Raw genomic sequence first — 18677 nt, forward strand, 5'->3', positions numbered from 1 at the left:
CGATCTCAACGAAGTGAACAGATCCATGGCCGTTTCGCAAGGTAAGGTTTTCTTTTTCCCCTTCTTTGTTTTAGAATGAAAATGATGAAAACAATCGATGGAAAAATAATAATAATAATAATAAAAATGACAGAAAAATTAAAAAGACTAAGAAAGATCACCTCTTCAGAAATTGTTTTTGAATTTTTCTATTCAATTTTCGTATAATGTATGTGTGTATGCCCCCTCCCTTTCATTCGTTTTTCATGCGATAGATAAATCAAAGAAAACAGAAATGAAATCGAAAGAAAAATGAGAATCAAATCACCTTGTGGAGACTTTTTTGTTCAAGCTTTTCTGTATTGATTTTTTTTGTTTTTGTGTCTGTATTCGTAAAAAGAAAGAAGCCCCCTTTACAATTGAAAATAGTAGGCTTTATCCGAAAAAGAAAGAAGGAAAAGAAAAAATAAAAATCCATTTTTATTCTTCTCCATTTGCTGTTCTGTTGTCGTCCTTTTTGTTTATCTCTACTGCTGTTGCTTTTTTTTTTTTTGCGTGCAGGGTGTCTTTGGCGTGGCTGGTGGTGTCTTGGGCGTGCGAGGCGGTGGAGGCTGAATGGTTGCGGCGCACAAAGAGAGCCCTAGGGTTTCGCTCTTGAAATGTTTCGGCCTTTTGGGCTGATGTAATTTGGGTCCGGGTTTATCCGTTAATGGGTTTTAGGATATTTGATTTTGGGTTGTAATTAGACAGATAATGGACTGTTATAATTATTTTTGTTTTTTCTTGGTTTATTCTTGTGGTCTGGGCCCGGGCATAATTTGGGCCTTACAAGGGTAATTCACCATCTTTGGCAACGTCTTTTGTTGAGTGTAGCTCCGCGATCAATTGCTCATTATGGGCATTTTTTCGATCTAGTAGGCGTTGATGCTCATGTTGTTCCTGGAACTAACGTTGTTGAGTTAGGGGTTGTTCCTCCATAAGAGGCATATTTTCCTACATCTTCGTAACATGTGCTAATAAGGACCAGTGAGTTGTTGCTATTGGGAATCTTGGTTCGAGGGAATAGCCGCAATAATGGGTTGAGGTTGTGAGGCTAAACAAGAGAGGATTTGTTTTAAGATATCTTTGGGGTCTTGTGAGGCGGTAGAGAAAATGGTGTGTTGGAAATTGAGGGTGAGGCCCATAATGGTAGGGCTAACCGAAGGAGTGTTAAAGGCATTCAAAAGTAGGGCAAGGGGATTCCATGTGGTAATAAAAATAAAAATAAAAAAATAATAATAATAATAATAATAATAATAATAATAATAATAACAAAGTAGAGCCTAGAAAAATAAAAATAAATAAATAATAATAATATATAACTCCAACGATAATCTACTAAAAGTTTTCGATTCTTATGGAAAGAATTTTGCCGTTTATAGTGATGATCCTTGAGTGATTTTAGTTGTGTTCTGATGTAAGACTAGAAGTGATTGCTTATGCATTTCGTCAGCTAAAACTGTATAAACGCAATTACCTGACACACAATTTAGAAACTAGTTTTTGTGGTTTTTGCTCTAAAGATTTAGATAGACTATTTGTATGATGAAAATTTGTTATATTTACACCGATAATAAAAGTCTCAAAAATCTTTTATCTCAAAACGAGTTGAATTTAAGACAGCGTCATTAGATAGAGCTTTTGAAAAACTTTGATTGTGTTATTGATTATTCCCCTGATAAAGCTAATTTTATAATTGATGCATTAAGTAGGAATGCAGCAATTGAATTGCGAACAATGTTTACTCAGCTTAGTATCAATGGTAATGAAAGTTTATTTGCTGAATTAAAATCAAACCGATGATATTGATCAGATTAAGTCAGCATAGTTAGAAGATGACAAATTGGTGAAATAAAAGAGTTAAGAAACAAATAGGTTCCTTTAGTGAAAGTATTATGGAAAAGTTATAATGTGAAGGAAGTAACTTGGGAATCGGAGGAAACAATAAGAGCACAAAGTACAGTATCCTCATCTTTTCTCAGGTAAATTTCGAGGACGAAATTTATTAAGGAGGGGAGAAATGTAATGACCCAAAATTCACGGGCATCGGAAAAGTGCATTATCGGGCCTCCGTTTTAATAAACTTTATTCGTAAATAATTAATAGAAATATTTATGGGTCTAGTAGTGTGTTTAATTAGGCTTTAGTTTGGTGAATTTAATTTAATTAGAGAAATTGGGAAAAAGGATTAAATTAAATTAAGGGTAAAAGTATAATTATAGATTAAAGAAAAACTTAAGGGCTAAATAAGCAATTAAACTAATTGCTTAGAATGAGACGATTAATGAATATAAAAATCGTGAGATTTTGTTATCAATTTATTATTATAATTATTATTATGGTTTTTATTTAAATATTATTATTATTAATATTATTATATTATGAAATAAAATAGATTAAGACAAGTGTATGGTGATAAGATGATACAAGTGTAATAATGTATATATATACACTTGTATTATAATTATTTATTTACTTAAAATTTAAGTTAAAAGATCTTTATTAATTAAATAATTATATTATAAGATTTTTGTATGATAAATAAATAAAAGAAAGACAAATGGATGGTCATGATAATATACAAATGTAAAAATATTTATATGTACAATTGGGATATATGTTTTTGTTATTAAATAGATATTTATTATAATTATTATTATAGTTTTATATTAAATTATTAAATTATTATTATTATTAAAATAAATTAAAATAAAGACAATTGTATAATGATTAATGGTACATGTGTAAAATATATATAAATACACTTGTAATAAAATAAAATACTTTCTTATAATTTAAGTAAAAGATATTTATGAATTATATATTATTATATTATATTATTATTATAATGTATAATAATTAATATTATTAACTAATATATATATATATATATGAAATAAAGTAAAATAAAAAAGGAAACAAAAGGAGAAAAGAAACAGAAGCTTTTGAAATAGGGAGAAAGGAAAGAAGAAAAGAAAAGAAAGGGAGAAATAGGGATTTTAAAGCTTAGAACTTAAATAGGTAAGTCAATTAAGTCTTTTTCTTTTAATTTTGATGTCTTGGAAGCTTTAGAACAAAGTTTTGTTGAAATTAAGTTGAAGTTTTGGAAGTTCTTAAGTTTTTTAAACATAATTCATGTTGAACAAAATGATGAATTAAGGGTTTAATTGATAAAATTTTTAGTTAGAATTGATTAAATGATTAAATTGTAAAAGAAGTATTAGTTTTACATAGTAAGGACTAAATTGCAAGAATTTCAAAATTAGGGTTTTATGATGAAATTAAATAGTTATGTCTAAGTTTGGTTGAAAATTGAGTAGATGATGATCGTTTTATGATTCACTAAACTAAACTACGATAACGACAAAAGCAAGCGCACCTATCGATTAGTAGTATAATTATGGTGAGTCGAGAATATCGTATCCACAATGACTAAGAGTACTAGTATTAATTATCTTTCTATTATTTAGCCTAAAATAAAAGGGATTTGTTTTAATCTAAATTTAACTAAACTAATTAACTAATGAACACGACAAAGAGTGAAGAAAATAATCAAATAAACCAATAATAAAGACAATACCTAAGGAAGAATTCATCTAGACTTCACTTATTATTCTGACTCTGAATCAAACGATTTATTCACTTGTCTTGATCCGTAGAAATCCCTAAATTATGTTAATATCTCTTTCGAGACTAATAACAACTGACTCTAGGTTGATTAATTGAAATCTCTTTCTAATTAAAACCCTTATTGTCGCATTAAATCAATCTATGGATTCCCTTATTAGATTTGACTTTAACCCCACAGATTTATGTCGTCCTATTTCTAGGATTGCAATCAACTTCGCTAAATTATGCTAGATCTACTCTTAAATAGGGACTTTTGTTCCACTGAATAAGCCAATCAAACTTGAATTAATATCCTGAAAATATTAAGACAAGAATTAATAACACATAATTAAGAACAAGAATAAGTATTTATCGTGTAATTCAAATAATTAAATAACAAGATCCATCATAGATTTCATCCTCCCTAGGTATTTAGGGAGTTTAGTTCATAATGTAAAAGGAAAACATCTAAAATTTAGAAAAACAACAAGACATAAAAAAACCCAAATAAACTTCGAGAGGAATTTGAATGGAGATCTTCAATCTTGAGGTGAATCTGCTTCTGAGACGATTCCAACGGCTTCCTTCGAGTAATTTTTGCTTTCTGCTCTGTGTGTCCCTTTATGTCCTTTTCTAGTGTGTATTTATAGACTTTAGAATTCTTAAAAACCCTAAAAATTGGGTTTTTCTGCATAACAGGGAAGCAGGGTGTGAAATCGACACGGACTGGCACATGGGCGTGTGGCCAGGCCGTGTGGAAATGCCCAGGCTGTGTGGATCCTGGAAACAGCTCTTTTTGCCCAATTTTGGCTCGTTTTTTGCTCTTTTCGCTTCCCTATGCTCAGCTAAGTATAGAAACATGAATTTAAAAGATTAAGAGCATCAAATTCACTAATTCACATAATAAATCATCCAAAAACGCATCAAGAATGGGATTAAGAACATGTTACTTTTATGGCTTATCAATAGAAATAAAGTATGAATTGAGATAGAAAAGTAAGTGAATTTAGTTAATACTAAATTGAAATTAAAGTAGAAAATTGAATTTATTAGATAAAAATTAATATTGTATTAATGATTATGAAATCTATCTTAATTTTTTGTAGCCAATATTGCACCTGAGGCATTCATGAAGAAAAGAAGAAGAAGAAATAGATGAGGAGTAAAAGCGAGAAATCACGGTTTGTATTACTATAATTCAAATCTATTTATTATTAATTGTTATATTTAATTAAAATGCATGCTAAGTAAAATTAGGTAAGCAATTGAGGTGATAATATTGATTTGAATGAAATTGATTCAAAAATGTTTATGGCTATTGAAATTGAATGTGAACAAATTGGAAATTAAAAGTGATTTGAATTAAGTAATTGAATTATGAATTATGTGAATATTTGAAAGTATATTGATTGGAAGCTAAAAGTGATTTTAATTGAATCAAATTGAATTGAATGAAGAAAAGATGTGAGTATTTGAAATGTATATTGATTGAAAAGTAATTAGTGATTTGAATTTGATTGGAAAATGAATTAAAAATATGAATTAAATAAAATGAATTAGTTTATGAATATGTGTGAATATGTGAATTGTGTATTGATTGAAAAGTGGTTTAAATTGAATCGAAATATGATTATATGTGATTATCTAAAATATATATTGGTGTGGAATTGTTTATTGATTAGAAAGTGGAAAAGTGAATTTGAATTTAATGAGAATTGAATTGAATTGTGAATTTGAATTGAAAGTAAAATTGACATTGAAAGTGATTTGAAATGTGAATTTGGAGACCCTATTAACTAGTCGGGCTAAGTCGGCTATAGTTGGTGTGCATAGAATTGGAAGAGTTCAAGGATACTTCGACCTTGAGTCGATGAGACACTGGGTGTCACTATTTTACTTTGGATAGATTTGATGAGGTACTGGGTACCACTTTGCTTTGGTTCTGCCGATGAGATACTAGGTGTCAACTTTGCTTAGAACTATCCGATGAGGCACTGGGTGCCAATCTGCTGTGTTTGGTTGGATCCGCGTATCCGCTTAAGTTCGAGTCTGTTAATAGGGGTAATTAAATGGAAAGTTAAATCAACTGAATTGAATCGATTGAGCCATTGGAAAGAAATGAGAAAGTAGATTATAAATTGAAAATGTGACTTGAATTTGTGAATGGAATTAAGATGTAACACCCCTAACTCGTATCTGCTGCCAGAACAGGGTTTCGGAGCATTACTACCATTTACAGATCATTTAAAAAAATTAAAATACTTACCGATTCAATGCATCATATAAAATAAATATATTACCATTCAATCAACAGTTTGGCACTTGTATAAGCATCAAACAACAACATTGTTAGTATACTTACACATATCTCATATAAATTCAACATTGATATGTCTATTTTCTCGACATGTCGCACTTGAGTTTAATAATAGTCTCAATTACATAATTTCCTTGTATCAACATATCAAAGATAATCATATATGTACATGTCATGAAACATATCATGCTCTTACTGTTTCTTCATAAGCATATATCATTCATTTCATTATATCAATATTTTATGCTTCATCATTTCCATATATTTTATGTATATTTATTCTGGTAATAGCTTATATCAAACTTAACATAAATTATATTCCATGTACTTATACTTATTTCGTTTATCCATTTTCATAATTATTTCATACAACGCTTTTGTACATATATTTCCATATGACCATTTCTTGTAAACATTTCACACAACCATTTCATATAACCATTCGTCATCTGATACATTTTACCTGAATATCAATTGTCCAACAGATGTTATAGCGTCTCCCATCCACGGTCTTATTTATCTTTGACGTGATGCCATAGTGTCTTTTAACTATGGTCTTACTCATTTTCTGTCATGTTGCCATGGTATCTTTCAACCATGGTCTTATTCTTTTCATGTCACGTTGCCATGGTATCTTTCAACCATGGTCTTACACATCTCATATCAGGTTGCCATGGTATCTCAGGTTGCCATGGTATCTTTCAACCATGGTCTTACACATTTCATATCAGGTTGCCATGGTATCTTTCAACCATGGTCTTACACATTTCATATCGAGAGCACACTCCATGAACCTCATCCTTACAAAGGGATTACGGTCAGTGCTAAATCCTGTAATATAAACTCATAGAGTATTGTCGGGATTACCGGTCGAGCTAAATCCTCAACGACAATTACTCTAATGAGCTTGGATCTGAATTACCAGTCCAAGCTAAATTCAGACCCTAATTTGGATTACCCGTCCGGGCTAAATCCATTTACACGTATTCTTCGGGAGGGCTATATCAGGATAGGATCACCCGTCCGGGCTAGATCCTTTTTACCGTCAATTCCTTTTCAGAGATCCTTCGAAATTTCCTTTTATTCAACCGGGATTTCTTCCCCTTTTATCAAATATATCAATGTTCCATCAATTTTCATACAATGAACATTCAAATTATTTTCACATCAATAACATACATTTCAAGCATTTAAGAATATAATTCAAGTTACACGAACTTACCTCATTGCTTGTTTGTGTTTATAATTTCATTAATCTGATATCTTTTCTTTTCCACGATCAAGTCTCATATTTGAGTCGTCCGGATCTTTATAAATAAATCTGATCATCATTTTCATTCATTTCATATTCTAATGCATTTAATTAATGCTCTAGGAAAAATTACCATTTTGCTCCTAAACTTTTAATTAATGACGATTTCATCCTTAGGGTCAGGAAAATAAAATTCTTGCAATTTAATCCTTATTTCCAGCTATTATTCTCATATATATTGAAAACAATCCATGAATTCTATAAAATATCAGAATTTTTTATAATTTCAACACTTTTCAATTTAATCCCTAAAACATGTTTTCCCCCGATCTTAAACTAAATTAATAATTTCATTCAATTTTGTAATTTAAATAATAAAATAATCCATTTCATGCAATTTGGTCATTTCCGACATGTTTACAAAATTGCCCATAAAGTTTTACTTTTATTCAATTTAGTCCCTAAGCCTAAAATATACAAATTAGCCATGCTAGATGAATATTCATACATATTTTTCCTCCTCCTCCTCTCCATTCCACATCCTTAATGTAGATAACACACTTGTAAGTAACATTATCCATAATTTTATTATTTACTTTTATGAATATTCAAGTCTGTCTATCTGCATCATAGTCACTAAATTATTTATATCTGGATCTATAGAACTAAAAATTAAGATCCGATAATATTTCCTGAAACTAGACTCATATATCTTCTTACCATAAAATATTCAGAATTTTTGGTTTATCCAATAAGTACAGTTTATTCTTTAAAGTTACCCCTGCTCTGCTGTCTGACAGTTCTCGCCCTTCTTCACTAAAAATTAATTATCTCATCGTACAGAATTCAAATGATGTTCCCGTTTGTTTCTATTGAAAATAGACTCATTCAGAATTATAAAAATATAAATTTAATCCCATAATTATTTCTATCAAATTTTTTATGATTTTATAAATTCAGAACAGGGGAACCCAAAATCATTCTAACCTTGTCTCACAAAATTCATCATATCTCATGATTTACAATTCCATTTCTTACATAATTTCTTCTATAAGAAACTAGACTTAATAAGATTTAATTCCATATTTTTTTCATCTTCTAATTCGATTTATACAATTTATGGTGATTTTTCAAATTTAGTGTACTGCTGTTGTCCAAACTGTTTTTGTGCAAGCTATTAATTACCATGTTATAACACTCTTATTTTCTTTTTCTACACCATTTCTCATCACTTTCTCATATTTTCTCTTCACTAACATATAAAAAACATAGGACCTTATGTAAGAAAACTCTACTATAACATTATTTCCATACTTTGTCAATAATAACAATCTTAAAAACATATTGAAATCTTGATATACTTACCTTGTTCTATTGATACTAATTTTTAACTTGATTTTATCTCTCCTCCAGCTTCTATTTCTTGAATCCAACTTGATATTCTAACTCCCCATGCTCTCCTTAACATTTTTGTCTCTTGGTAGCTATGGAAATTCATTTGATTTTTGGGTGAAAATGATGATTTTTTGGTAAAAGGACCAAATTGTAAAGAAAGCAAAACTTTCTTTCTTCCTCTCTTTCTCTCACGTTAGTGCATGGGAAAATATGGATGAGAATTTCTCATCTTTCTTTCTTTATATACTAATAAAATAATAATAAAATATCTTATCAAAGTATTAATAAAATAATATTTATCTAATTAAATAATTATAAAATATCAAAATATCTCTAGCATCATTATTACTTTCTAGATTTCTCTCTCTTCCAATTGACCATTTTGCCCTTCATTATCTTTTAAAATTCCATCCTTGAGTCATCATTTAATTTGGTAAAATTGTAATTTAGTCACTCATAGTTCTTCATCTATTCAATTTGGTCCTAATTCATCCATTTTCCTTAGTTTCTAGATCATTCCACTCTTAAATTATTTACACTATTAGTCCTTCAACTTTTTCATATTTACACTTTAACCCCTCAAATTATGAATATTTACTCTTGTGCAACAAAACTTTTCTCACTTTTACAATTTAGTCCTTTCTTGAATTAATATATCATAATATACTTCTCAATATTGACATAACTCAAAATTTCCTTTTTATCACTTTATTTCCTTATTTTACTATATCAAGGATAATATCTTTCTGTAAAAATTTTCGGGGTATTACATAAGATGTGAGATTTGAAGCATGAACTTAAGGTTTATGAATTTGCTAAAATATCAAATTATTGATATTGAAATCAGTTGAATAAATGAAATGAGAAAATCAAATGAATTGATCGATTGAACTATTGAAAGTATGAGAAAGTAAAATTATGAATTGAAATTGAGATATCGAAATAAGAAATGAAAATAGAATGATTTTGAAATAATGAAATAGTGTATGAGTTAGTTGAATATAATCTTATGAATTAATTATAATTATTTTTATTGAAAATGTTGGTTTAAATAATTATTGAAAGACTAATGTTGTAAGGTTTTAGATATGGAATAGAATAAGTTATTGAATTAGGATATAGAAATGAAATATATGAAATAATGATGTTATGAAATGGTTATTGATGAGATGCATAAAATGGATATTAATATAATAAGAAGATATATAAATTAAAATAAAATAAGCTATTTAAGATATATATTATTAGAATGAATTTAAAGTTTAAATGCATAAATGATTTATTGAAGGTAAAATAGTGGTAAGATTTAATGTGTATATATATTGTTTTTACCTTAAGTCTTTGAATTATAGTAATACCACTGGGTTAATACTCAGTGTACGGTTTGTTTCCGTGCACAGATTAGGTACAGAAATTTTGAAGAGTTGAGATTACGAGTCTTCATCTCATCACATCTTCAAGCAACAAGAGGGTATATTTTAAAATTTTGAATAGAATGACATGTACTTAGGAAAAATTAAGTATGTACCCAGTGGTAGTAATGGATTTAAATATAAATTATTTAAATTTATTATTTGTCCGTTTTTATGTTCAAATATAATAGTAATTAGCCAAGAATTACTTTGGCACCAAATGTAATATTCCTATATTAGGTTCCTTGAGTCGAACATGGTATAGGGGTGTTACAAAAGGTCTCTCTGTCCACTGTTATGAGACGACTAGATAAGCGTCCAATCTCGTTAAATGCGTAATAGATAATCATAGGCATGTATCATGTGATTCTATCATTATGGGTAGTTAAGCCTAAATAGACTCTTTATTGTCTTGAAAGTGTGTTCACATTAAGATAACATTCACTTTTAAGCCCGAGTAATAGATCTAATTTAAAGCGAGACCGGTGATCATGCTTAGAAAATCAATATAAAGTCAATGATATTTCTTTAGCTTGGCATGTGTCTTCCTCGAAGAGGGATATAACTCTTGCATGTCAAAAGTTAGGTTTTTGAATGTGATTTTTTTCTTTTAGAATATATTTGGATGAAAGTTAAATTGACAAAGTGAAAGTAGACCTTGCTCCTACTAGTCAAATACAATAGAAAAAAATTTATAAACCTATAAACACAAAGAGGTTGACGGATTAAAGGAGAAGATTGTCTGTCATGATGAAATCAAATCAAAAGAGAGTTAAATTTTAAAAACATGAGATTAAGATAAGCCTTTTATCATTATGATAAAAACATTAATCTTTATTCGATTAAATTGAAAAAATACGAATATAAAAATAAGTTATATTATTTCATCACGTTATGGTTTGGAAAGGTTAATAGTTAGAATGTATATGATGAATAATCTTATTAATATTTTACATTAGACTTACATTTCTCTAACTTTATTTTTATTTCAAATGCTTTTAATTTATATATTTTTCACTTTTAATCTTTCTCTATTCATCATCTATTATTTTTTGACTTAAAAATGTAAAAAGTCTTCAAATATTTTTAGAAAAAGTAATTAAGTCTTTTTTTTCTTTTTGCATTCAATTTAGTAATTAAACTTTCAAGATGCATAAAAAAGACCCTCAGACTTAAAAAAAAAAGAAAAAAAAAGAAATTAAGCACATGCTTTTCTTTTGCATTCAATTAGGTACTTGAACTACTAAAATGCATCAAAAAAAACTCTTTAAACGTTAACTTTTAACTGTTGACCGTTAAAGTTAATCGCTCTTAATTTTTTTAGTTCAAACCACCAAGTGCCGCAACCATGCCATGACATGTGGAAAAAATAATAGAAGATAAAAATCAATAAAATGTATAAAATTATTAAATTTTAATAAAAATATTAAAACTAGAAAAAATTTATTAAAATTAAAAATAAAAATCGTAAAAAATATAAAAATTGTAAAATTTTATAAAAATCGTAAAAATTATAAAATATAGAAAAATTATAAAATTTTATAAAGCTGTAAGAAAATTATAGAAAATGTAAAAAATATAAAATTAAGTAAAAAATATAAAAATTATCGTATCAAAAGAAGCATTTTATAATTTTATTATTATTTTTATCATTTATCGTCACATGTCACGTTGTGTTGCGACACATAATGGCTTTAATTGGAAAAAATTTGAGGTCATGAACTTTAACATTTAACAGTTAAAGTTAATAGTTAGAGGGCATTTTTGATGTATTTTATAATTTTTTATGATTTTTATAAAATTTTATATATTTCTACATTTTTATAATTTTTATATTTTTACTAAAATTTAATAAATTTTATAACTTATTTTTTATTTTTATATATATATATTTTGCTACATGTCAAACTGTGGTTGTGACACGGGATGTTTTAACTAGAAAATTTTATGGACAATTAACTTTAATAGTTAAAAGGCTTTTTTGATACATTTTAACAGTTTAAATACCTAATTAATTGCAAAAAAAAACACGAGTCTAATTGCTTTTTCTTTAAAAATTTAACAATATTTTTTATTCAATTTAAAATTAAAGTATGTGATTGAGTGAAAAAAAATACAACTTAATTATTTTTTAACAAAATTTGACAGCTTTTATATCCTTAAATTTTTATTTTCGGGAGTCACTTTAAATGATGGATCTAAAAGGTAAAGTACATTGTCAGTTGCTGTTATTTATGGCAAGTGAAGAAAGAATTCCCTTAAAAAAAAGGAATAAAAGAAACCCGAAACTTAAAAAGAAAAAGAAAAAGAAAAAAAAAAAAGTGGTAGGCCTACTAGGAGTAGTATATATAATTTCCTCATAATAAAAACATCTAATTCCCACTCTCTCTTTTGAGTTAGCTAAGGTAACCGAAAAAGAAAGACTTGTTTAATTCAATATATTTCTATATTAGTTGAAGAGGCATGAAGAACAGCATTCGGTGCTGCATCTCTTGCATTCTTCCTTGTGGAGCACTGGATGTGGTTCGCATAGTCCACTCCAACGGTCTCATTGAAGAAATCAGTGGCTCCATCATGGCCGCCGAGATCATGAAGGCTCACCCTAAACACGTCCTTAAGCTACCCTCCTCTCCTTCCCATGATGGGATGCTCTCGAAAGTTGTTGTCGTCCCACCCGATGCAAAGCTCCAATGTGGCAAGATTTATTTCCTCCTGCCTCTGCCCCCAACAACCATGAAGAAAAGAGGCCAAAACGCCAACCACAATGGCCGCCAGCATCGTCAAAGCCGAAGCACGAGCAACACCAAAAACAACACAATTTTAGTGGCGAATCTTTCGACATCGGATGAACATTGTTTTAGTGAGGTACTTTCGGATAAGTTGTCAACGGAAAGGGATAGAAGAAGAAGAGGGCGAGTTGGGCTGTGGAGACCGCACTTAGAGAGCATCTCCGAGACCCTTAATAATTATTGATCATCTCCCTGTACGCTGTCTCATACTAGTACTATTTTGGATTTCAAAAAATGGAGTTTGCAGTTTTCTTCATATTTTAATGTGATTCACTTTTAGACATCCATCCATTAAGGTTTCTTTTTATTGATTTTCTTTAATGTTGGATTATGTATATTATGTATGTAACCTTAGAAGCAAGATTTTTAATATTGCAAATACAAGTTTATGTGGAAATTGTGGTACTGATGATATTTTATCAGTTTTTGTTCTTGGCCTTTAATCTTGATTATCGATTTTCACAGTCTTGAAGATTATTTAAGTATAATTTTCAAGACCTAAATCTCTTGAAACTTGTCATTGTCATGAATGTTGATAAAAAATTTCAGAAATTTTATTTTGTTTTTATTATTTATATGAAGGCAATAACTAAGAATAAATTTGGTATGAAATGAACGAGGTTCTTATTCTAAAGTGATAGCTCAATAGAATCTTATATATTGATTAATAATAGATGTTGTTTCTTCAAAGAATATATAACATTTGAGTTTGGATTTGGTGCATAATTTTATATACTCACAACATTTTAATAATAAAATAATGTATTTTTTATAAAATTAAAATAAATAATCACAATTGCACACTATTAATATGTAATATGTGGTTCACTAACAAAAACATATCTAGATATAAATATTTATACAATAATCATATGTTAAATCTAAATAAATTTAATTGATAATATATATATATATATATATTTAATTTTACTCATAATTTGGTTTTATCCCGAAACTGAGATTCTATAATTTATTGGCGCTTTTAGCAAAATAATGAAATATATAAATTGGAAATTGACATATAGAACATACTTATATTATTGGGAGATAAATTCTTTTTCATAGCATAGCAGAATCAATAAGAAAAGAAGGAAGGGGAATTTAACACTTGCTATGAATTTTCGTTATTGCACAAAACCCGATCAATACATTTGGTATCCATCTGTTTTAAATAGTTCTTTCTTTTTTTTTAGAATTAAGTGACCCGAATCCTTTTTTAAATAAAATATAGTGGTAAAATAAAATAAAAGAAGAATCTATATAGAATTACACTTCTTTTATTTTATTTTAGAATAAGGTTTTTTAAACCTTATTAAATTCCATCTATTTGATATTGATTAGAATAAGGTGTTACAGTCTTACTAGAATATGACTTTACAACCCTATAAATAGACATAGTCTATTCCTCTTGTAATAATTCAAATTCGACATAGTAAATTTTCTTCTTCTTTGCCCGTGGTTTTTTTCCCGAAAGGGTTTCCACGTAAAAAAATTTATGTATTCTTTATTTTATTTTATTTTATTTTTAACAAATTAGTATTAGAGCTTCCGGGTTCTTCATCTCGATCACGGTAATGGTGTCTTTGAAGTATGAAATTTCGCTGTTGGATTGCAACACCAGATTTGTATTGTAGCAAATTAAGATACAAGCAGTTCTTACCCAGATAGATTTGGAGGATGCCCTACCAGGGATAGATAAGATGCCTTTGACATTAACAGATGAAGAGAAGAAGCATAAAGATCGAAAGGCGTTAACACAATTACATCTACATTTATCCAACGAAATTTTACAGGATGTGATGAAAGAGAAAACCGTCGCTGCATTATGGAAGAGGCTAGAACAAATATGTATGTCGAAAACTCTAACAAGCAAGTTGCATATGAAATGGCGTCTTTATGCTCATCATTTGGAGGAAAGTGCGTTTGTACACGAATACTTAACAGTGTTTAAAGAAATTCTCTCAAACTTGGAGGCCATGGAGGTTCAGTATGATAAGGAAGATCTAGGGTTGATTCTACTTTGTTCATTGCCTCTGTCTTATTCAACCTTTAGAGACACGATTTTATATAGCCACGAGTCTCTCACAGTTGATGAGGTTTATGATTCTTTGACCTCGTATGATAAAATGAAGCACCTTGTGGTTAAACCTGATTCTTAAGGAGATGGTCTCATTGTTCGTGGGAGACAAGATCGGGATGCTGATGATTACCGTGGAAGGACACAGGAACGGAATCCTCGCGGTAAATCTAAGGGTAGATCGAAGTCTTCAAACAGAAGTAAAACTTGTAACTTCTACAAGAAGAAAGGGCACATTAAATCTGAATGCTATAAGCTACAGAACAAGATTAAAAGGGAGACTGCGAATCAAAAAGGAAAACAACTAGAAAATTCCGGTGAAGCTAATGTTGTATAAGACTACAACGATGGTGAACTTCTAGTCGCTTCTGTCAATGATTCTAAAGTAAGCGAGGAATGGATACTTGATTCAGACTACACCTTCCACATGAGTCCCTATCGGGATTGGTTTACAACTTACGAAACAGTATTTGAAGGTGTTGTTTTAATGGGAAATAATGTTTCGTGTAAAATCGCAGGTGTTGGAACAATTAAAGTTAAGATGTTTGATGGAGTTGTCAGAACACTTAGTGACGTACAACATGTTCCAGAATTAAAAAGAAATTTAATTTCGTTGAGTACTCTTGATTCAAAAGGGTACAGATACACAACTAAAAGTGGGGTTTTAAAGATTTCCAAAGGTTCCCTTATTGTGATGAAAGGGCAGAGGAAGACTGTCAAGTTATATATTTTGCAGGGTTCTACTGTTACTGGTAATGCAGCTTTCGCTTCCTCTTCCTTGTCAGATGATGATATTACTAAAATTTGGCATATGCGCCTAGGGCATATGAGTGAGAATGGCATGACAGAATTGAGCAAAAGAGGACTTCTTGATGGGCAATGAATTTGCAAACTAAATTTTTGTGAGCATTGTGTTTTTGGGAAGCAAAAGAGAGTTTGATTCACTAGATGAATCCATAACACGAAGGGAACGTTGGAGTATATTCATTCTAATCTGTGGGGGCCATCCAGAGTGCCTTCGAGAGGTGGAGCTAATTATATGCTAACCTTTATTGATGATTTTTCCAGAAAAGTTTGGGCGTTCTTCCTGAAGCAGAAAAACTATGTGTTTTTCGCATTTAAATCTTGGAAAATTATGATTGAAAAATAGAAGGGAAAACAAATAAAATACCTCCGCACAGAAAATGGCTTAGAGTTCTGTTCTGATGAGTTTAATAGATTGTGCAAGTTAGAAGGGATTGTGAGACACTTGACAGTTCACCATACTCCACAGTAAAATGGCGTTGCAGAACGAATGAACAGAACGATCATGGAGAAGGTTCGATGTATGTTGTCAAATGCCAACTTACCAAAGTCGTTTTGGGCAGAAGCAGCCTCTACTGAATGTTTTTTGATCAGCCGATCTTCATCCGGTGCCATTGAGAAAAGGACTCCACACGAGGTATGGTCTAGTAATCCTGCTAATTATTCTGATTTAAAGATTTTTGGGTGTCCTGAGTATGCTTATGTTGATAATGAAAAATTGGAACCTAGATCCATTAAATGCGTTTTTCTTGGTTATAAAGCTGGTGTAAAAGGGTATAAATTATGGTGTCCTGAAAATAGAAAAGTTTTGATTAGCAGAGATGTTGTTTTTGATGAAACTGCTATGCTGCCTAACTTATCTCTTAAAGACTCTTCTAATAAAGAAAATCAAAAGCAGGTGGAGCATCAGATTAATACAGAGTCAACTCCTCAAGCCAGTGCAAAAATTGAGAATAGAGTTGCTTATTCACCGCTATACTCTATCGCCAAAAACAGAGCTAGAAGAGAAATTAAATCTCCAAAGAAGTATGCTGAAGCTGATCTAGTTGCTTATACTTTAAATGTGGCTGAAGATATAGATGCAAATCAAGAGCTATCTAATTATTTTGAGGCGGTTAGCTGTGAAGACTCAGAAAAGTGGATGTTTGCTATGCAAGAGGAGATGGAATCACTCTACAAAAACAGAACATGGGATCTTGTGAAACTTCCTGAAGGTAAAAAGGTTGTTCGTTGTAAATGGTTGTTTAAAAAGAAAGAAGGAACTCCAAGAGTTGAAGAACCCAGATATAAAGCAAGGCTTGTTGCAAAGGGTTATATTCAAATTCTAGTAGTGGACTTCACAGATATGTTCTCCCCAGTTGTTAAGCATAGTTCAATTCGAGCTTTGCTTAGTATTGTGGCCAAGCATGATTTGGAGCTTGAGCAGTTAGATGTAAAAACTGCATTTTTGCATGGAGAACTTGAGGAGGATATTTACATGCAGCAACTAGAGGGTTTTACAGTCTCAGAAAAAGAGGACTATGTTTACTTGCTGAAAAAGTCCCTTTATGGTTTGAAACAGTCACCAAGACAGTGGTATAAGAGGTTTGATTCCTTTATGACTTCTCATGATTTTAAAAGAAGTAGTTTTGATAGTTGTATTTACTTTAAGAAAAACAGTGATGGTTCTTTTGTGTATCTACTTCTTTATGTTGATGACATGTTGATTGCAGCAAAAGATAAAGGAGAGATAAGAAAAGTCAAAGCCCAACTAAGTGAAGAATTTGAGATGAAAGATTTAGGACCAGTAAAGAAGATACTTGGTATGGAGATTTTCAGAGATAGAAAAGCAAGTAAATTGTACCTAAGTCAGAAGGGGTACATTGAAAAAGTTCTTTGCAGGTTTAATATGCAGAGTGCTAAGCCTGTTAGTACTCCTTTAGTAGCTCATTTTAGACTTTCATCGGTTTTGTCTCCACAATCAGATGATGAGATTGAGTACATGTCACATGTTCCATACTCTAGTGCAGTGGGATCTCTCATGTATGCTATGGTTTGTTCACTTCCAGATTTATCATATGTAGTTAGTGCAGTTAGCAGATACATGATGAATCAAGGTAAAGAACACTGAAAAACAGTTTAGTGGATTTTAAGATACTTACGAGGTACTACTGATGTTTACTTACAGTTTGGAAGAACTAGAGATGGAGTCATTGGGTATGTTGATGCTGATTTTGCTGGAGACCTTGATAGAATAAGATTTCTCACAGGTTATGTCTTTACAATCGGAGGCTGTGCAATCAGTTGGAAAGTCAATTTGCAAACTCTGATCGCTTTGTCTACCAAAAGTAGTACATGGCAATTATTGAGGCTTGTAAAGAAGCTATCTTGTTGAAGGGACTCTTTAGTGAACTCAATGAAGACCTTCAAATCAATACAGTATTTTGTGACAGTCAGAGTGCAATCTTCCTTACAAAAGATCAAATGTTTCATGAGAGAACAAAACACATTGATGTTCGGCATCATTTTGTTCGTGATATTATTGCTCGTGGTGATATTGTTGTGAGCAAAATTAGTACTCATGAAAATCCTGCAGATATGATGACTAAGTCACTTCCTATAACCAAGTTTTTGAGCATTGCTTAGACTTGGTTAGTGTTTATTGTTGAAGTTAAACCCTTAAGGGGTTTTATGGAAGAGGTGGAGAACTTGTTCATTGAGAGTTCGCGATGAAGAACTTGTTCATTGAGAATTCGTGTCAAGGTGGAGATTGTTAAAATTAAGTGACCCAAATCCTTATTTAAATAAAATACAGTGGTAAAATAAAATAAAAGAAGAATCCATATAGAATTACACTTCTTTTATTTTATTTTAGAATAAGGTTTTTTAAACCTTATTAAATTCCATCTATTTAATATTGATTAGAATAAGGTGTTTCAGTCTTACTAGAATATTGCTTTACAACCCTATAAATAGACATAGTCTATTTCTCTTGTAATAATTCGAATTCGACATAGTGAATTTT

General features: G+C 30.2%; 1 protein-coding gene across 1 annotated transcript; it reads left to right on the top strand.

Annotated features, from left to right (window-relative positions):
- Positions 1 to 12164: 12164 nt before the first annotated feature.
- Positions 12165 to 13189, top strand: LOC108452683 (uncharacterized). The gene has a single exon (XM_017750482.2). The coding sequence runs from the start codon at positions 12467 to 12469 to the stop codon at positions 12974 to 12976; it is 510 nt and encodes a 169-aa protein (XP_017605971.1). The 5' UTR covers positions 12165 to 12466; the 3' UTR covers positions 12977 to 13189.
- The last annotated feature ends 5488 nt before the right edge of the window (positions 13190 to 18677 follow it).

Source organism: Gossypium arboreum, chromosome 5 (assembly GCF_025698485.1).
Source record: "Gossypium arboreum isolate Shixiya-1 chromosome 5, ASM2569848v2, whole genome shotgun sequence".
Classification (NCBI taxonomy): Eukaryota; Viridiplantae; Streptophyta; class Magnoliopsida; order Malvales; family Malvaceae; genus Gossypium; species Gossypium arboreum.